The sequence below is a fragment of the Branchiostoma lanceolatum genome, chromosome 14 (assembly GCF_035083965.1).
Source record: "Branchiostoma lanceolatum isolate klBraLanc5 chromosome 14, klBraLanc5.hap2, whole genome shotgun sequence".
NCBI classification, from domain to species: Eukaryota; Metazoa; Chordata; class Leptocardii; order Amphioxiformes; family Branchiostomatidae; genus Branchiostoma; species Branchiostoma lanceolatum.
In genome coordinates, this window is record NC_089735.1 from 3,758,280 (window position 1) to 3,779,636 (window position 21,357).

A 21,357-nucleotide genomic window follows, 5' to 3' on the forward strand; every position below is an offset into this window, starting at 1 on the left:
TTCTTCATTTTTTTCACATCTCCTTCCCTTTGGGACTGACTTAGGCATTCTACATAAGTGTCCTCTTTCCAAAATATTTTTTGCCCCTAACAGCTTGATTCTGCATCCGTATAGCCGCCAGAACTGTTCATCGTATCATACCAGCTTTGTAGTGGTTATATTACACTGAATGACTCTACGAGTCATAAAATATTTCTAATGCCAGGCTGTTTCTAGGGCCTACCAAGGCCAGCACCTCTGCTTTGGGCCAACATGTCCCCAAGGAAATTCTACAAAAGGCACCAGAGAGATCAGGAAATCCAGGCTGATTTCTAGGGTGAGGTAATAAATGTTAAATTCTTCTGTCGATAAAATAACTACAACCCAACAGTTGAACTACGAGGGGTGTTGTATGTTGGGTAAGATTCCTGAAACGGTGAAAAACTAGCGTTAACAAAACATATGACTCACTCAAGACGTTACTCCTTTGCACACCTTTAATTGTGTATACATAAATGTAGATGACCAAAATCGACCCACTCACCCACACAAAATGTAAATTCCACCATTTATTTTCCTTCCCAAATTTCAATATTCATACTTCTGATTTCTGCCAGAATGTGGTCGGCTTTGAAACAAACAAAAAAACGTACGGGTATCTGGTGTGGATTAGAAAGGTAAGCCGTTTTGATAACATTTTTGATTACCTACCGAGTTACATGGCAGATAGACACAGTTCATCTGGACACGTTAACATTAATCTAAAACACAAAGTTTCTCTCCAAAGTCTGTACATCCTCAGCTCAGAATAAAGCTACATGATTTAAGCAGTCGCATCTTCTTCCTCGATCTTAGGCGCAAGGAAGAACTTGATGTGTCCCATGTCTCCTATCTTGTACTCGACCACTGCAAATGAACCAATGACACATGTTAGTCATAGTATGTCTGAAGAATTAACATAGCCTAAACTGTGGGCATTTCACATTGGGAAGGACTGTTTTTCTTATAGACAAGAAATTATACGTCGGAAAAGGCTTCTCTTGTTTGTTAGTTCCACATTCAACTGATAAAATGCTTTAGGCGTAACACACTGGTTTTGTACAGAAGTAAGGTTTGATCCACTCATACAGGAAAGAACCCTACACTTTTCAATTCACCCCTTAACATGCTCAAGATGTGGCTCCCCTCAACACAGGGCCTCTGGCTTTACATCAAATTGAACAGGACGAACGAGCTATGTATTTATTTTCAGTTGCCTGGGGAAATTTTCCAAGAGCACAGCATTAGGGCCTGTGACTTAAAGTGCAAGGGATTGGAACCCAGAACTTACTGATTGATCATTCTAAGTTAACAACCCTAACCACCAGATCACCATGCTACCTGTTAAGGCTTTTCTTTTTAACTAGATATTACCCATTGGGAGTGACTACCACCCATCTTCTAGGTAATAAATCACCCATTAGGCCACACCAATTTAATTTCTTGGTTAACGGATTTTTATTTTCAAAAAAAAAAAAAATTTTTAGAAAAAGGCTGGTCCAGCCTTCTGTTTTCATGAATTTTTTTTTCTACATTTTTTTTTGTGGAAAATAAAGATCCGTAACCCAGAAATTAAGTTGGTGTCGGCTTAGGAAAGACTACTTCTTTTCACAAGAATAAAAGAACCACACATCTTACCCAGAGGGACATCTGCAGACATGGACAGTGTGACAGAAGGAGACAGCGGGGAGGCCTTGGTGAAGAAGTTCAGGTACCGCAGGGCGAAGGTCAGCGAAACTGGCTCGTTCATCTCGATGGTAACCTGTGGTTGGAAGGGCAAGTCTGTTAGCATATCTATTATTCAATAATATGGATAGTATCATACAGATCCCATTCCCATTACTTCATTGCATTTGTCTGTTAACCCTTTCCCTGCTACTAAGTCTTTAACCAATAGGGAATTGGGGGCCAAATGGCTACTTCAGTGTGCTTAAGGTTAAAAGATTTACATCGCACAATCAATCAATCAATCAATCGATCAATCAATACATTGCTGTACACCAGAGCAGTGTCTAGCTGTAACTCATCAGTATGTAGCAGGGGTGTCTCCAAGACCCTTCCTGGGGATGGAAATATTTCTGGTTGGGATGGACAAAAATTCGGGTCCAAAAAAGTCTGAACTTTATGGACAGTGGCTTTCAAATTCTATTCAAACCAATTTACCCCCAACCATCAATCATTTTTAAGCTTTCAAAGGTGTGCAATACATAAACTGCCCCCCCCCCCAAACATGAGTGGGATGGACAAAAAGTGTACTTGTGACATACACCACAAAACCATGACCACAAAAGGCTCAGTATCACACTTACTGCCTCCTCCTCTTTATCGACATTTGCGCTCTGTGCCAGTTTGATGTTGCCAGTGCCCAGATCCCCGCTGGCTGAGAACTTGATGCCGTCCTTGGTGCAGGAAATGGCCACAGCCTCCCCGATCTGGCTCAGATCACGGCAGATTCGGGCGAACTCCCCACTCGGCATCTTCACCACACAACTGTACTCTTGGTCCTTGGATAGGAACAAGAAAGTTGGTTGTCAGTATTCAAATCTAAATGCGAACCGCATCACACACACTGATTAGAACTTATACAAGTCCAATACTAGAGTTCCATGGCCTGATAATTTTGCTATCATTTTTCTGTTACCTACACAAATGAAGACCATTTTTATGTGATAGATGAAACTTGTTATCCTGCATTAACTTTGATCAAGGCTTCTTTTGGACTCATTTGCCATCGTGTCAACCAATAGGTAATATTCATTCAATTCAAATAAATCTTGATTTACTGGTAATACTTTAGGACTAACCACAAAAAATTGGGAAGTAGAGGGGCATGGAGTATATGAAATCGCCATGTGTTTCACAATGATTAAACATTGATATCGAATTCTTTTCTACGTTGTGTAGCAAAGGACTCAATTTGCTGAATAAGTGATGAACGATAAATTCAAGGTGTTTCTTGTAGCTCTGCATTACACGATTATGGCTACCTCGTGCAGATTCTCTGACATATGACAGGAAATGTACTGACAAGAACGGTTACATGTCAGTGTTCTCGCCAGGCCTTTTTAGCATAGCGGCCCCCTGATGCTGTGATCTGGACCCCGATGCTGTGTTTCAATGAGCATAGGGGTGTTTCTTTCTGGGAAGAACCTTCATGAGTCTTATAAAAAGTTCATATATGGCTTTAGGATGAGGATGTGACAGAGGAAAAACTTAACTTCACAAAATTTATCCCCCAAATGCAGGATATAGTGTATTACTTGGTTATGAATTTCAAAATTTTGTGCGGTAAGATGCCAGACTACCAACCGTTATCATGTCATTGGCACTCTGCGAGTGACTTGCGCCGTGCAAAGTTGGCCTTCTGTACCTGACCCCTTTGCTGTGAAAAATCCTGGTGAGAACACTGTGTGTCATATTTGGTTTACACAGAAATAGGACTCACAGGAATGCCTAGCTGCTCCACATCCAGATCCACAAGCTTCATTTCATAGTCGGACACCTTCTCCTGGTCTGTAAGGACAAGCGTAGGTGTCACAGGCCAGTTCTTCACATTTCACAATCTATGATTCCCCAAAACCTGAAAATACTGCTACAGTGCCCAAAATCAACATGTTACATGGGGATCTCAATATCTACCAACATGCCTATATTCAAATAAAGCCACCAATAGGATCTGAGTTAGAGCTGCAAACACACAAATAGAAAAACTGAAAATACAGCTACTTAGCACAATAATCACCATATTTCATCAAGACTTCAAATAACTACTAGTACCAACAACATCAGGCCAAAACAAACAAGATCCTGAGTTATATAGGTGTAAAAACACACACAGACAAAAACAGTGCTCCTTCCCACGGATAAACTTGATTAAACTTACTTGGCGACTCAAAGATGAGAGTCATGGAATCTGCGTTGTCTTCTGCCCTGATGGTGACCATGTCATCATTACCTGCACACTTTAATAGCTTGGTCATCCTGAAACATGGTACAAAATTTGTTTTCTTATTTTCGGTATGAATGTAATTATATGTTAAGATCTAAAAAACTGGAGTCCCGCAACCTCATAACATTGCCAAATAATGTTATGTGTTATAATTTTTTTCTCATTGAGTATGCAAATAAAGTTGATTTGCATAAACCATATCACTTCATCATATTCTCCGCCCAAATAACAGAAGTATGTGTACTATGAAATTCTTATCTTAACAAAGGCTTTCAAAGCAATTATGCAGATGAGGTCTTGATTTGATTATACTCTTTTATTTCAACGTCTCATCAAGACCTACCCACATACCAAATATCAAGACAATCCATCTAGGCCCTCTTGAGTTATCGTGTTCACAGACACACTGGGGAATAGTACGGGGGAAGTACTGTGTCGGTCCTGACGAAGATAGTTTGTAACTTGAGGTGGTGGCTCCCCCATATACGACAAAGGCTGCATATTTTAAACTTTGTTTTGTTCAGGCGATTTTCTAAAATTTACAGGATACCTTGAGGGCCGTGATAACGAAACGTTTTCGCCTAGTGCTACTTCATTTTCTCTGTAAATTAATATCTGTGCTGACTGTGGGGTGAGTGGTGAACAAAAGGGACAAAAATCTGTGCCCCCCTCCCCAAGAGGCACGAACTCTGCTGATCGTATGTTGGAAAATAAAATTACAAATGTGGGCAAAAAATATCATCCTTTGCTGTAATTGTTATACAAATATCTCCTTTTTCAACGTAGTTTCGAGCGAGCTCGACTTAGTGAGTTAATGAAGGACATTTAGGTTAGATGTTTTGGGTTCAGAATTTTGGCGGGAAAGTTTGACATGAAGTAAGATAGGAAGATAGTAGACTTACGAGGCGATAGTGACGCCCATGGCCATGTTCCTGTCACATCTGTAGGTGTCGAAGCCGTCCTTCCTCATCTCCAGCTGCACTAGGGAGACGTGAGAACTGTCCATGGACTGTAGGGACATCCCCGTACTGCTGCAGTCCCAGCTCGCATTCTCGATCAGATCCTTCAGCGCCTCCAAAACCTTCTTCAGCAGAGAGCCCTGAACCAACCGTGCCTCAAACATTTTCACAGGATTTCTGCAGGAAACTTACTTCGCAAATCAAAAATACAATTCTTAAGGAATGATTTGAAGTAGAAACTGGAGGTTTGAGGGAAAGTTTGGCCTCAGATGGACGTTGATTCCAGCGGCAGTCTTCTTCGTTTCACCTAAGATGGCTAGAATGGCTCCTTCGCGCCAAAATGGTCAAAAGGCGGGAAACGCGGGAAACTAGAAGTATTGTTTCCTATGATTGGTCAAAAATGTACCAACGCGTCTGATTGGTTGATATTTCGGGACGAGCCCGGGCTTGTCGTATTTTCCCGTCAGACTATGCAATGTACGTCACTTCCGATAAAAGACTTATTGGGAGGTACCATACATAGAGTTTCAATAGGGAAAAAACTTCATTTCTAACACACATCTTGGCAACTATCTAAAACCTCACAAATCCAACTTTACTAGAAATCTTAATGTATTAATTCATTGAAGGTTGATCTGGAACTCTTGACTCCAGTATGTAAAAATGTAAAAATGAGTCGTGAATAAAACAAAATGATAACTAATTTCCCCCATATTCCAAATGAATCAGTCGGAAGACAGAGCCATCTCATTTTAGGGGGTAATATATTTTAGTAAACACGACAAAAATCACAAATTCTGGCAGGATTTAAGAATTGTGAATTCTCTTTGTCTTGTTCTTACTAAAATTGTATCGCTGAATAAAGTACTTGAAAGAAAATGTCTAGAACAAAGCAGAGCAAAACAGAAAAACTGCAAGAGCTCCACCGTCGAACTCAATCACTGATCCTCCCCTGATCTTTGGGTCAGCAGCAGTGGTTCAGTGGCGTAGCCGTGTAATTATTTACCTGTATCTAAATATACATCTGTGTCATATACGAGGACTATATGGTTTAACCGCCCTTCGCCGTAGCACACCAGCTGCTTGGGCCAGCGGAGAAGAGAGTGTTGCACCGTAAAATCCAAGTAGATTGGGCGGAACCGTCATCATGAGTGCGCCGGAGACGGAGAGACGAGTTCAGGGCGTCATCGCGAACGAGGATACCGGAGAGAGCTCTGATGACCAGATCCTAGATGAACAGGTGGGACGACATGACACTCTGGAAATACTGCAAACAGCTCTGCTGTAGGAGGTGGCTATTGACAGGATCATCCTGTCAATAACAGAAATGTTTGTGGTATTATTGGCATGACCATCCTGCCAATACTATAAGTGAGAATAATTCTATTTTGAATATTTATTTGACAGGATCATCTTGATCGTCCTCTCTGATCATAACTGCTTGCATTTCCCCCATTTGGCCCCAGTCTTTGCTGTAAGGTTACATCACACATTCCTTATAGCATATCACCATCATCATCATTTTTGCATCAGCTGCTCTTTCCAAATATATATTTTAGCATAATTTAGTTTCTCGCTGTTGAAACAAGGAGGTTGTGTCCACCTGTGGCTGTCCTCAAACACAGGACTTCCATTTGCGTTCAATCCATTGCTAACCGAAGCTAGGTACTCATGATTTCCACCTAAGTCGAGTGAGGAAATTGGTGTGAATTGCCTTTCCCAAGGGCACAACATCAGGACCTGTCAGGGATTTCAACTCAACACTAGCCGGAATCCAAACCTATACTATAATCTCCAAGCAGATCTATAGGTTGCGAAGAAGACCGTATCAAACTGGCAGAGGAAGTACGTTTTGCTACACAAGCTCCTTCTTCCAGTTGGATACGGTCTTTGCAATCCATTGGGCCTGCTTGGAGACTACTATACTATAGGAGACTCGGGAGCTATCTGTATCTATATAGTGGGTATAACCGCCCTTCGGTGTATTTAAACAGGCTAACTCAACACCTCCAATCTCAGACTCGTCAGAGTCTACAAGTACAGCCCATATTGTGCCACTGTAACGTCACGTCACACATTCTCACAGCACATCATCCTTTTGTCTCCACTGGTTTCTCTACAAAAGCATAATTTGGTTTCTCGCTGTTGATTAGAACCTTGGTTACCAAGTGGGTGGGCAGTGAGACTCATCAGCTGTCAATTTACATTCAAATTTTCCTTTGCATTCATCAGCCATTCTGACAGATCACAATCTCTACGCCAACTTATAAAACCTGATTCTATTGTGGTATGTTTGAGGGTTGTGATCAGTGCTTTTCTGCTGTGGTAAAAATGGATTGAAAGGTCATGTTAACACCAACTAAACCGAAAAATTTATAGCATTTTTATGATTGCAAATGAATGCAAAATGTTCTACTCATCATCTTTTGGTTTAGATATGTGTTTTTCCATAACTAGAAATGACCTGTTACCATATTGGTGATCCATTTATACTTTTACTATAGACGCAGTGGCAAGTAACGGTTGGACTATTTACTGGAATACACCAGAATACCTTGATACCATGTTTGTTTGTATTGCATACTAGTACCCGGAAATCCACCTGATGGCACAGATTTCTTTGATCCATCCACTCACACCGGGAAAAACCCCTACTAGTACTCTTTTCAATAAATGTGGTGGGGTCTTTCACATGCTTGAGATATGGCTCAGCCACTCTCCTCGAACATGGGACCTTCTTGTAATGTCCTATCCGAGGGATGTCCCTAGCTGAACTCAGGTAGGCAGGTACCCATTTTCTCTTGAGACAAGACTTAGTACTCATGAGAAAATTGAAATTGGTGTTAAGTGGCTTTCACAAGGGAATAACATCAGGGATTGGAACTCCAGGTTCTGAGTTAGTCATGATCAATAAACCTAACGACAAGATGAGTCTTAGACCACCATGTCAGCTTGATATCATCTTCAGCAAAGAAGGCACTGTACATGTAATTAATGTCCCGGTCTTGCATCTCTAGCTTCAGGTGAACATTGTACTTATATGTTCTCCCATTGTTTATCTAACCTAGATGTAAACTCGTTCATAGGTCAATGACTGGCTGTGGTAGGGCAAATTCCAGTCATTCACCGCCCTAATTACTGGAATCCAGTATGCTTTGATCAGTTAACATCGATAGGGTTACCGTATTTTGGCATAGAATAATGTATGTATGCCCTGGGACCAAGAAAGCACTAGAATCTACTTATTTAGTAGACTATAGTAAAAGATACTGGGGGATGGCATTATCGTCAATGTTGATTCCGGTGATCCCACTCAAGTTTATATTTCGTAAATTGGCCTACTCTACTTAGCTTTTGGAAATTTCTCTTGAAGCAGAAATAATTAATTAGTTCCCTCTTTATTTTTTCAGCTGAACACAGGCCTAATTTAGTACCGGTACTACATGTAGTAAGCAACAGTGCTACATTCTCAATTATTCACGATATCAAATCCACCCTGCCAGCCGCCATGGTGGCCAGGATATTGCTGCTGTCTCAATCTCCTTCGTTGTTTAGAAAGTACTCGGGGTCTCATATGCATGCAGGACAATGCATGTTGCAAACAGAAAAAAAAACACATTCATGTACATGTTATCAGCTGCATAAGAAAAGTGGTTCTCCTGCCATTTTGAATTCACACGCGAGAGGTTAATTTGGGTTACGCGTGCGCCACAATGCAATCCTGTGCTCTGGGTGTCCTGCGATACTTCCTGACTGTGCATCCAAAGAATTATTTTATGACACATTATTCAAAGGAAAACAAACAAGCTATCACACAGACTGATTTTTGAGTGTCGAAAGGCATTAGCGACCCATCTGTCAATTTAAATGGTCATGACATACTTCTGCGAGGTGTCAAATGCACTAAACGACATGGCATTACCATGAAATATGAATAGACTGATCCCATGGCTCCGCCTACCTCCACCTCCAGCAAAATAAAAGCACAAAAATGCAAATATTTGACAGACATGCCGCTACTGTCACGCTACGCTATTGGTAAGGATTGGTCTATTGAAGTGATATGGCATGAGAGATGTCCTTGGTGCTGACGTGTTGTCAGATGATTGGCTATCAGCCTAATTGATTGTAAGCTGCCTGCCTGATCATTCAAAGCCAAATTACTTGATTGATTGATACTGAGGAAAGCTTTCTATCTGATTTGTAAGACTAAAAGGCATTACAGAAAGGTAACATGTACACATGTGATAATACTATGTAAAGTGACATGTTCACAGCTGTGTGATAGGTATCTTTTGAAAAATGTACGTGATCATGACTTATCTGGGCTGGAAATACTGGGTACATTTACACTTTTAATTTGTGCACCCAAAATTGCAGCTGTGCACCTAATCTTTGACTGTGATTGCACCAGTGTACCTAGATATTTGTGTATGGCTATGTATAGGTAAAGGCACTATGATTGTACACAATATTCAGCATGTTATTAACATTTAGACAAATAATGAAACTTTTGTTGTTCTACTTAAATCCGAAGTTAGCTACGGAATTTTATTTTTTCAGATTCGAGCTCTGAAGAGAGGCAGTAAGGTTTGTAATTAGGTTTTGCTTAGCCTGACTCAGGCTAGGTTTTGCTGACATTATGATTTATCTTATTTTGTGCATCCAATTTTTTTTCTGTGCACCTAGATCTATAGGTTAGGTGCACCAGTGATTTAGGTGCACCAGTAATTTACTTAGGTGCACGAGTGATTTAGTTGTACCTGTGATTTAGGTGCACCAGTGATTTACTTATTTAGGTGCACCAGTGATTTAGGTGCACCAGTGGTTTACTTAAGTGCACCAGTGATTTAGGTGCACCAGTGATTTAGGTGCACCAGTGATTTACTTAGGTGCACCAGGGATTCAGGTACACCAGTGATTTACCTAGGTGCACCAGTGATTTAGGTGCACCAGTGATTTACTTAGGTGCACCAGTGATTTAGGTGCACCGGTGATTTAGGGGCACCAGTGATTTAAGGGCACCACCAATTATTTACATGTACTAGGTGCACCAGTGCACCTATTTCCCGAAAACAATTTCAATTCAACTTAAGGCCTGCTAATGCTAATGTGTGTAATTGTTCTATCGTGTTATTTGATAATACAGAGTGACAGAATGTGAGCCGGAAGAGAGTATAACCGGAGACTGGATCGTTTGCTTACCTCGGTTCCAATGCTGGTCTGCTTGGCTTGACCTGGGTGCAAAGTTGGCTATACGTAGACAGTGTTACCGAGTAATGAATAGAACAAGAAACTCTCTCTCTCTCTCTCTCCCTCTCTCTCTCTCTCTCTCTCTCTCTCTGAGTCTTTCCAATTTTACGTCTTTTATTCCCCATCATATGGGGGTTGGACGTGCTTGCACATGGATGGGGGAGCCCCAGAACTCCTCATCAAGTGCAACTCACAAAAAATATTTCTCAGAGGTGTGAGATCTTTAATTCCTTGTCTTGTTTGTAGAAAGATGAGGAGAGCGATGCTGGAGACCTGCAGCCTGGACCTGTGGACCCTCCTCCTCCTCAGGAAGGCTTGACCGACACTGTGGAAAAAGCTCTTCCCATCTCCTCATTAACACCAAGGTACATCATTTCAATTAAGGTATCAGGATGTTTCAGCAATCTAAAAATTCGGCCCCTAGCCACTCAGGACAGTTCGAGACCAGGCGTAAGACGATTTGTGTTATGGCTAGAACTAGGGTTAGGATTAGAGTTAGGTGTCCTCTTGGTGGCAAAACGTCTATAAACAGTCCTAGGCATGGTGCAGAATCGTCTTGATCGGTAGAGGCTGAACTGTCCCGGTGCTGAAATGTCCAACATTCTTTGAATATACTGTGAGCATTTTATGTTTGTCTTCTGTGAAAGTATGATAAATTCCACACTTAGGAATGCACTGTTCAGATTCATTTTCATGTTAATTCGTTGCACTACAACATGCTCTTGTCATCAAGCTAGGTCTTATTGAATGAATGTATCTCTTCCATTGATACTTTGAATGAAGACACCATTGAATTCAACTAATTTATTAGCTCAATTTCACATTTTTTGATTGGTCATCTGATCACACTTTTGTCATCTGATCACAAAGGAAAAAGGAAAGTAATCTCGATCCAGTTGTAGCTCACTGAAGAACTAATCTTCCACTGGTCGTGACAGAGAAGAAGACAGACGCTATATGTACAGTATTTACAGGTTCATTGTACCGGGGAAATTCCCCTAGCTCTTTTCGAATAGCACAATGAACAGTGGACCACTGCTTAACGTCCCGTCCTAAGGACTGCGACCCTTTCCGGTAGCGTGCATGTCGGGTGAGCAACACAGCCGGGATCGAACCCGGGGCTTCTAGTTCCAGAGGCAAGATCGCTAACCACTGGACTACGCACGCTATCACACATTTTCCCGTTGGCATTTCAGATGGCGGAATTGGGTTATCCGTGGCGTGTTTGCCCTGATGATGGTGGTCGGATTCTTCTGGCTGATATGGGGAGGGCCGTTTTACTTAACCATTGCAGTGAGTATAGTTTTCCCCAAGTTATACAAAAGTGAAGTTGAACCGCCGTTATGATAGTTGTTATTATTGTTCACCTTGTAGAGCCTAGTGGAACATAGGGCAGCAAGTTTCCTTGATGTTTCAGCAGCAGGGTGGATTCTTCGTCACTGGTGACCTAAAAGGCTCAAGCTGCTCCGTCCAAAAGACGGATGCAGCCCCAAGCTGTACATGTGTCGCACTTCTTGTTTTATAAACACCACTTTGTACATGTCTTTTTTGTAAATGTAGATAGTACGATAAGTATTTAACAGCATTGATATTGATATTTCTATTATAGTTTACCAGGTTTTAATATGTATAGTAGAGCACACTGCAATTTACCCCTAGGGCTACAATATAATGTACTCCCCAAAGTATCTTGTAGCATCAAATAAACCGGTTCATCATCGCATTGTGCATTTTCTCCCCTTGCCCAGGTCATGACTGTGCAGCTGAAGTGTTTTCAGGAGATCATCAGTATCGGCCACAAGGTGTACCAGTCCAACAACCTACCCTGGTTCCGCACGCTACAGTGGTACTTCCTTCTCTGTGCCAACTACTTCTTCTACGGGGAGACCATCACAGATTACTTCGGACACTTCTTGCAACGAGAGGTATAATGTATATGTCTTGCTCTAATGTTCTTGATTGCAGTGTATTTTGGGTATTGTGTAATTAACATTAAAGCAACTATTTCTTCTACGGGGAGACTATCACAGATTATTTCGGACACTTCTTATAACGAGAGGTAAATGTCTTGCTCTTATGTTCTTGATTGTAACTTGTATTTCGGGTAATATGCACTTAACATTAAGGCAACTACTCTTTCTACGGAGAGACCATCACAGATTACTTACAGCGAGAGGTAACATTTATTAATCTTTAAGGTAGTCCCTTCCGTCCTTTCATCTACTAACATGATTCCACCAGGGCGCATAATTCACCACCCTGAAAAGATGCATCCAAACAGATCTCCAACCCAATATCCCCCGTATAATGCACTTCCAGGACCTGTAAATCTAAATTTTGCATACCTTGGGTGCTGCTGCACTAGAGATCTCTCAAACCCACTGTTTTTCAAAGTGGCAGATTTATGTAAACCTGCAGACATATAACCACTGGGAAAGTTTTTTAAAGAATTACAATATATCAACGGGTACAGTACGACCAATTTGCAGAAAAGGCACAGAAGTATAATGTACATGTAGCTAACTACATGTACCGTTTATAACTGTTTTTCAGGAGGTGTTTCGTCCTCTGATGAAGTACAGGAGAATCGTGGCCTTCACCATGTATGTAGCAGGTGAGTGACTGTTACGGTAGTAAAATTTGTTGGAAAAACCTGAAGGGGGAAATGTACTTCATTTTTTCATTTGGCTACATAGTTTTCAGTTTTCTGGCAATCGCAGCCTCCAGATATGATAGCTATACCAGTAAAGAGACATAGCTACATTGAAGAGCTGGAAAACCAGTTATAGATTTTGGTCCGAATAGAGGTTTTTGAAATTGACTTGTTTTCTCTGATGCAACATGTCCGTCATTTTATGAATGGTGTCACTGAAACATAAAATATATTTACATTCATCATTGATTTTAATTGAAAAGGAGCAAATGTAAATTAGAAGAGAGAAATTTGATTCTAATTTTTGTTGTTATTGCAAAAAAAGTTTAGTACAGACTTTATGATAGTTATGCTTGTTTAATCTGAATGCCATGAATATAAACCTGATATGTGATTTACCTATTTTGCATGAATTGTTTCAGGTTTTTGCATGTTTGTCCTGACACTGGTGAAAAGACACTATCTGAAACAGTTTACCATGGTGAGGATATATCTGAAACATTGTCTTTATTTGTTAACAACTAGTTAGCCTCTGTTGCAGGCTCTGACGCGGCTTTTTGGGCGGCTAAATAATACACTTTTTGCAGCCAGCCCGTAACCATCAGCCAACCTGTAACTAACAGCCGCCTAGATAGTTACAGGTTGGCTGATGGTTACGGGCTGGCTGCAAAAAGTGTATTATTTAGCCGCCCAAAAAGCCGCGTCAGAGCCTGCAACGGAGGCTAACAACTAGTGACCAGGCCTGTCTCCAGGACCCGTTCTTCCGTCCCAGGACGGAAATTTGCTTGTTGGAATGGTTAAAAAATTCACTGTCCGTCCCAAAAGTCTGAACTTTATGACATTTGTGAAATTTGTGAAAATGTATTTTTGTAAGCCTAAAATGGCAGATTAAACAACAAAAATCAACAACATGAGCTCTCAACAATGAGTGGGACGGAGACAAATTTGAAGCTGGAGACAGCCCTCGTAGTGAATGTCGTATATAATATACTGTACTATTAGTCATTGGTTACGTGTTGTCTTCACTTTTCCTTCCTTAGGATACAGGGCTCAAAATACTACCTGCATATTAATGTTTACAATCCCAAACATAAGGTTATTTTGGTTATATATACTTATTACTAGTCAATATTGCCCTGATCTGAGGAAGGTGACAGACGGTCACCAAAACGTTGGCTTGAAGAAAACACTTGGTTGTGTACAAAGAACTCTCATATCCAGTGACTTACCAACCTGATGAAACTGTTCACGGATTTCCTTGTCTTCCCCTGTCCAGTTTGGATGGACCCACATCACCCTGCTGATTGTGGTGACTCAGTCGCATCTCATCATACAGAACATCTTTGAGGGACTCATCTGGTGAGAAATTAAGCTTTGTCCTGCGGGAAGCCTCTATATAGGCTCTCTCTCTATATACATGTATATAATATATAGAATACAACATGAAATACATTTGAAATGTTCTATGGAAGCCCGTGTGATACAAGTCTAGAACCCGTGTGATACGGAAAAATTATCACATGTATCGAACGTTTTCGCTGCCTAGGTATGACATAAATATATATATATACAGAGCCTGTATGTGCATCCTGTATATGTACAGGTCGGGGACATTATTCAGCTGAATGCATCACATCACAGAGACAGTTAGGATGCACACTTCTGAGGCTAACTCATTTTTTGAGAAATCCATATCTTAACTTTCAGGCTCATTGTCCCTGTGTCCATGGTGATTTGTAATGATGTCATGGCGTACATCTTTGGATTCTTCTTTGGGAGAACATCCCTAATCAAGGTAAGTGTCTAACAATTATTTATGATAGATTGATAGATGAAAAATCACTTTTACATAATTATTACTTCTCACTGCTAGATATTCTGACATTGCCACAGTTTCCTGGCAGAATAAAATTATGATACTGACCATGATTTTAATAAGTAAATGAGTGTGAGTGAGGTATATGTATACCGTTTGTGCAACTCTTAAATCTTAAAGTTTTCAGTGGCCAAATGGTTGAATAATACAGAATGTATAGCCAACACGTCCTTATTGTATCTTACCATTAGTCGCCATCTTGGATATCTGCCCATATAACATTTTGTCACGTGACCCAGGCAGCAGTTGGCCGGTTTTCATAAAAGGCTTTTTTTTTTCAAAAGATTTGTACATTTTTGGCATGGTGCTTCATGCAAATTTCATGATGAATTTCATGAAATTTGTACAAATGCTTAGGTACCACTGTATACCAGGAAAGAAAAGGCCAAGAAATTTTATTCTTTCAAATTGGCATGTCATTGCTTCTCTATGGTGCTGTAGGGTTAATGTACTGTAATCATGCACAGTGGTAAAAAGTTGTCAGTGAGTTCCATGCACACGTACATGTCTGTTTACCTCCCTACAGTTGTCTCCCAAGAAAACATGGGAAGGCTTCATCGGAGCTTTCTTCTCCACTCTGCTGTTTGGCTGGCTGGTAAGTTGTCCAAGAAATATTTACTGTAGCTTTACAGTATCTAAATTAAACTAAACTTCTCAACTATTCTCATATTTTCCTAGTACTGTTGTAGAGTGGAACTCGTTGCCACCAAGTACAGAAGGAGCATGCTCACTAGATATCTTTAAACAACGCTTACAGTTACATGTAGATGTGCAATGGTTACCGGGTAGGTGTGACAGGTTGTTCAGGGTAATATAATGTGCCTGTGAAGCTGGTGTGTTACGCCAATGGCTACTGGCTATATAGATACAGATGTTTTGTATTGGAAACTAGAGATGCATGTTTTATCAGAAGACTTTGTACTCAGTAAATACTGTAGTATTCAAATTGGGTGTGGGCCGTGTGGGTCAAACTAGCATTTCGAAGGAAAATAAAGGCTTGACTTAACTTCAAAAAGATACTTTTTGTGAAAAATGACATCTCTTATATGTACATAATAATTATGTATTGCCAACATTTTTATCTAATCAAAAATGTGTATGGAGTAGTAGAATTTATCTAATGATAGTCGTATTCTTTTATATCCGTTAACTGTACTTGTATTTTGTTTTGTTGTGACCTGTACTTAGCCAAGTGTGGCAGAAATGTGCAATAAAGGTCTTCATTCATTCATTAACTTTTACGTAATATTATTTGTCAGCTGGCATACTTCATGGCTGGCTATGAGTACTTTGTGTGCCCGGTGGAGTTCGGAGGTCCGGCGGCATACTCCATCATGATGGAGTGTACACCAGCACCCATATTCCAGCTCACAGAGTACACGCTACCCTCATGGCTGCAGGGAGTACTCAAAGTGGTAAGTAGAGAAAGAACGTTTCGTTCAGACCCTTGTAGTGGCACATATATAGGGCAGCAAGTTTCTTTGCTGTTTCATTAGCTGGGTATATCTTTTACAAGGAGGGGTTGTTGTTGCACAAAGGGCTGCAAGTCTCCTTGCTGTTTCAGTAGCAGGGTATATTTTTGCAGCAAGGTGTTGCTAGCCCATCGCCTTTAACATGCTCGAGGCACCTTCTCAATGATGGGACCCCCATGTTAATATCCTATGTCTTAGAAATGTTCATTGTGCAGAATTTGGGGTGGGGAAGGGGGTGACAGGCTTGAGACCGGGGGAGCCACACGCTCAAATTTCAACCACTTAACGCCCGGACAGACTCTTACAAACACTCATTCTTCCCCCGCACAATCCCCGAGTGGAACGCCCTGCCTGGCGCGGTTGTTACGGCTCCCACCGTTGAGTCATACCGCGCCAGGCTGGAAGCCTGCCCGCCTTAGCCTTGGACCTCCTCCCCCCCCCTACTTTTCCCCTCGCGGGGTTATCTGGGGGTAATAAATATGATGATGATGATGAGACAAACCAGACTTGATCTATTTACCTTCCATTGAAATTGTAGTCAACTTACATAAGATACTCGTCTATTACTATCTATTTGTAGCCTGGTAAATCTACTGCAATGCCATTATTATTGATCTGTTTCATATTCATACAGATGGGGTTGATGTGGGAGACTGTCAACATATATCCTTTTCAGGTGAGGCAATACATTTACTAACCTTTTTTTTCTTGCCGTAATCAAGAAGTGATAAAATCTTTTTCAAAATTTAGCAATTTGTAGTTTATGGTTGAGATTGGATAGCTAGGATGGTGTCACTGCTCCGGACTTATGCATGCTCCAATTGGCACAGTTACGTTGCATTGCTTTTTGTACCATGTACTGTATTTGTTATCAGGACTGAAATGATGCATTTTGTACCTTAGGCCACACCAATTTAATTTCTTGTTTAACGGATTTTTATTTTCCAAAAAAAAATTTTAGAAAAAAAAATTAATGAAAAAACAAAAGGCTGGGCCAGCCTTCTGTTTTCTTGATTTTTTTTTTTTCTAAAAAATTTTTTAAGATCAAAAATCCGTTAACCAAGAAATTAGATTGGTGTGGCCTCGACAGAGTCACATTTATCTGACTCTTCCCTCTTCCCTAATGAACTCAATGAAAATCAGCCTGCAGGCCGACTTGACCTCATGAATTCGAATAAACAAAGGTTCAAACAAACCAACAACCTTGCTTTTTGTCCATTCACCGTAACATACAGCTGAGCACTAATAATATGATGCCTCTTTTTAGATCCACTCCATATACCTCGCCACTTTTGCTTCCTTAATTGGTCCATTTGGAGGGTTCTTTGCCAGTGGCTTCAAGCGAGCATTTAAGATTAAGGTGAGTGTACATTCAACATGTATTAGACTTTTTTTTACCTCCAGGAAAGCCCCAAACTTAACACGAACGGTCAGAAATGTCAGCTTCAATAAATCTCTTGCTTGTGAATAAAGAACTTGCTTATCCATACAAACCTGATGAAACTATTCACTTAATCTGTTCCATGTGTTGTCTTGTAGGACTTTGCTGATGTGATTCCTGGACATGGTGGGATGGTGGATCGTTTTGACTGCCAGTATCTGATGGCCACCTTTGTGCATGTGTACCACCACAGTTTCATCAGGTAAGCCCATGTACTAAGAAACGCACACAGCTACTGACAGTCATTGTAAAATGCATTTAAATTTGCGATGGTTTAATGTTCATAGTTTTCACAGTAACCTCTTCACTGCAAAGTTAAAACCGCCATGAAAATGCTTGTTCTGTCTTCTGAACACCAACCACCTTGTTTCAACTGCGAACTACACTGTAAAAACCTCTGCAAACTTTACATTTCTCCCTACCAGGAAATCAAACCACTGCAACCTTAGATGCTTTTACAGTCTATGTACTTTCCAGCAAATGGAAGTCAGATTACATAATCCCTGTATCACAGTCTGGTAGCCATGCTCATTGCAAGCATGCTATCAATGAATGAATGAACGAACAATTATAGTCTATGAATAGGATTGACTAACTCGAACCAGGAGCTCAACAGTCAACTGTGCGGCTGCTACCAGTTGAGCTACAGGGACATCCCTAAGCTGATTTGGTGTCACAATTTTTTTTTTCTCCCAGAGCTCCAAACCCAGGCAAAATCGTACAACAGGTTTTGGCACTTCGGCCTGATCTCCAGCTGGTGATTTTCAACAAGCTGAAGCAACACCTGCTTGATGCAGGGCTGGTAGAGAATAGCTGCTCCTCCTAGGGACTTCCAATGGCACTGCAGGTTCCGTGGCAAATCTGCTAAGGCAAGCAGGTATCAAAGATCACTTTGAAAAGCTGATTTTAGACTTTTTAAGTTCGGCAATAATTTTGAATTGTGACATGGAATATTTTCAGATCTGATCCAAATGATACTTGATATGATAACTTTTGTCGATGGAGGTTAGACATACAGGTAATAAGATACGCAATAAAACAGTTACTCGAGCAGCTGGATAGAATTTCCAAAATCTATTTAGTTGCTTGGAGTAACTGTTTTATTGAACAACTTTTAGTGTTTTCACTATACCACATCTATTGTGTAAACTTTATGTTGTGTCATAATTAGGAAAACATGTTTGATGTAATGTGTTGTGACTTAATAAATTATGTACATGCTGTTATAATTATACTATTGCATCAAATAGGGCATTACAGTTAGTTATAGAGATGTAAAGTATGATACATCAGATATGCCTTCTGTATTCTTATCAGTATCTAAATGACGAAGGTATACATGATCATGAATGTTGTGTCGGTGGTGATGGCATATAACTTACAATGTCATGTATTTATATGGGCTTTTATATGTCTTACATACCTGTAATACAGAGGATGTCTAATTTTCTTCATGTTAGATGTAAGGTAGAAAGTGAGTAGACTGAATGTAATGATATTTGATTTAGTCAACATGTATTAGGCAATTCAGTTAATTTGAACCAATATGTTCGTACAAAAATTCAGACCTTTTTTAAAATTTTACCGTGTCAGTAAGCAACACATTCCTCAATTGAAAATCATAATTTTAGTATGTTCGGAACACAAGATATCAAAATGGGAAGTTCTGCTGCAGTACCGTAAAGGCCACTAGGAGGCCCATTATCAAATGGACCGTCATTTCTCCAACCCCTACCCACATACCAAACAACGATCCACACACTGCTTCTCGAGTTATGCTGTCCACAGACAAACACACACACACACATACACACACACACACACACACACAGACAAACGGTACGGTGAAGGTTATACAAAGCTGGCTCAGCCAACCACCTCAAGATATAAGCCATATTGAAACAGTCCTGTCCAGTTTTACATTACCATCGTTAGACTCTGGATCTTTTCTGCAGCAACCATGGCCTGGCACAGTTGTATCGGCTCCCACCGTTGAGTCATACTGTGCCAGGCTGGAGGCCTGCCTGCCTTAGCCAGGGACCTCCTTCTCCCCCCCCCCACCCCCCCCACCCCCCACTTTGTCCTTCGCTGGGTTATCTGGGGGGTAACCCGATGATGATGAAACCATCCCCGGTAACCATCCATTTTTCCTCGGTCCCTCGAGTGGTTTTTGAAACCAAGTTTGACTGTATTGGACTTGTTAACTACACAAAACCTATTATTCTGATAGCCTACGTCATCAGCTCCTTTTTCCAAAAGTCAACAAACCTAATGACTCAATTTTCCAACTTGAATCAGGTTTTGATATTTATCATTGTTAATATCCGAATATTTTGACAGTTTGCAATCATGATTGGATATGCACAGGACATGGACACGGTGCATGTTTTAAATGTCAAAACAAACCAATCAGCACAAAATGAATGTCCAGAACATGATAATGGTATGATTGACCACTAAAATATATAGAGTATAGTTGGTAACTACGAAACCTTGCTTGTACAATATGAAGTATTTTCTGTGATGATATATAAAGATTTAGATTGCTCAGGGCTGTGCCACTGTGGTAGAATAGAACAACCGTTGTCAATTGTGCCATTTGGAGGGAATGAGCACTGAGAGACACTGATGCCTTGGTCACAATTCCAAGAGACCCGTTGAAGAAATTCATCAGTCACGTCACATGTAATAACAGTTACAAGAATATTCCTCAAACAGTGACTTAAAAAGAAAGGTAGCGAAATACGCACCTCCAAATTATCGACGTCTTTTGTACGTGTTGTTCACGGAGTGACCTAGTCTCGCGAGAACACGGGACTAGGCCAAGACTTGTGAAGATCTTCCTGCCTCCCCCGCCTCCTTGCGGAGTAGGGGTAAGTAGGACTTGGGCCTAGTCTCGGCCTAGTCTCGTGTTGGCCTAGTCTCGTGTTCTCGCGAGACTAGGTCACTCCGTGAACAAGACGTACAGAAGACGTCGAAAATTTGGAGGTGCGTACTTCGCTACCTTTCTTTTTAAGTCACTGTTTGAGGAATATTCTTGTAACTCCAAGAGACCCGTGAGCGGTGTAGCCAATCTAGGCCTGGATGGGCTCTTAAGTCAGGGAACGCCGACTGTTGTGTTCACCATGTTCAATTCCTCTTCACCCTGCACTGGTGGGGTTCGTTATTGTTCGTTGATTTGTTTAAAGATTGGCTTTGATCATTGGTGATGTGCAGCATACACCCATTACAGATGCCCCTGCGTCGTCCAACAGGGTGCCAGGTGGTTCTCACAGCCCAGTTGGGCAGCTGTTGGTGTATTTTTTCACCAGGACCGTGGCTGATTTGAAGTCCGAAGTAAGATCAACCAGGGGTGTACTCAAGCCTCAAATAACCTGGCAACCGCATGCAGGGAGTCCTAAATAAGATTAACCAGGGGTGTACTCAAGCCCCAAATAACCTGGCAACCGCATCCCACGAAAGTCAAAAATAAAACAGCCCGTTCAGGCCCATGTTTGCTATTGTGATAAGGCATAGTTTGGTGCAATTCAAATATACTCCAGATAAAGTATTTCTCAAAAAATGTGAGGTCTATATTTATTAATCAGTGAAGAAAAGGATAAGATTATACATGTAAGAAGTTCTGTGGAAAGCCTTGTGCTCGTCTGTGTTAAACACTTGAGGGTGACCAAATATTACACTTAAAGCGGGCGTCTTACTGGACTGCGGCAAATTGCAAAAGATATTCTTAAAGGGA

The 21,357-nt window shown here is 40.9% G+C and overlaps 2 protein-coding genes across 3 annotated transcripts; one reads left to right on the forward strand and one right to left on the reverse strand.

The window, feature by feature from the left end:
- Nucleotides 1–462: 462 nt before the first annotated feature.
- Nucleotides 463–5,299, reverse strand: LOC136448159 (proliferating cell nuclear antigen). The gene is made up of 6 exons (XM_066447333.1): nt 4,870–5,299; nt 3,902–3,999; nt 3,464–3,531; nt 2,328–2,522; nt 1,657–1,780; nt 463–885 (listed from the first exon to the last, which is right to left on the reverse strand). Exons 1-6 carry the CDS (start codon nt 5,088–5,090, stop codon nt 803–805), a joined length of 789 nt encoding a protein of 262 aa, XP_066303430.1. The 5' UTR covers nt 5,091–5,299; the 3' UTR covers nt 463–802.
- A 566-nt stretch (nt 5,300–5,865) lies between these two features.
- On the forward strand, nt 5,866–19,547 carry LOC136448493 (phosphatidate cytidylyltransferase 2-like). Of its 2 annotated transcripts, XM_066448068.1 has the most exons (15): nt 5,866–6,166; nt 9,490–9,516; nt 10,426–10,544; nt 11,376–11,472; nt 11,928–12,104; nt 12,733–12,793; nt 13,255–13,313; nt 14,109–14,191; nt 14,540–14,627; nt 15,235–15,303; nt 15,968–16,123; nt 16,815–16,856; nt 17,448–17,540; nt 17,720–17,823; nt 18,318–19,547. In XM_066448068.1, the coding sequence occupies exons 1-15, from the start codon at nt 6,074–6,076 to the stop codon at nt 18,445–18,447; spliced, it is 1,398 nt and encodes a 465-aa protein (XP_066304165.1). In that variant the 5' UTR covers nt 5,866–6,073; the 3' UTR covers nt 18,448–19,547. The 2 variants fall into 2 exon arrangements, with proteins under 2 accessions (XP_066304165.1, XP_066304166.1); XM_066448069.1 differs by lacking the exon at nt 9,490–9,516 and having other exon boundaries at nt 5,867–6,166.
- Nucleotides 19,548–21,357: the final 1,810 nt, after the last annotated feature.

Coding starts and splice junctions, on each gene's coding strand:
- LOC136448159 (XM_066447333.1), bottom strand. CDS start 5,090: ATGTTTGAGGCACGGTTGGTTCAGGGCTCTCTGCTGAAGAAGGTTTTG. Junction 3,532..3,901: donor TCTCATCTTTGAGTCGCCAA/GTAAGTTTAATC, acceptor TTGTCCTTACAG/ACCAGGAGAAGGTGTCCGAC. Junction 1,781..2,327: donor TCGATAAAGAGGAGGAGGCA/GTAAGTGTGATA, acceptor TTCCAACCACAG/GTTACCATCGAGATGAACGA.
- LOC136448493 (XM_066448068.1), top strand. CDS start 6,074: ATGAGTGCGCCGGAGACGGAGAGACGAGTTCAGGGCGTCATCGCGAAC. Junction 10,545..11,375: donor ATCTCCTCATTAACACCAAG/GTACATCATTTC, acceptor TTGGCATTTCAG/ATGGCGGAATTGGGTTATCC. Junction 14,192..14,539: donor ATCTTTGAGGGACTCATCTG/GTGAGAAATTAA, acceptor CTTAACTTTCAG/GCTCATTGTCCCTGTGTCCA.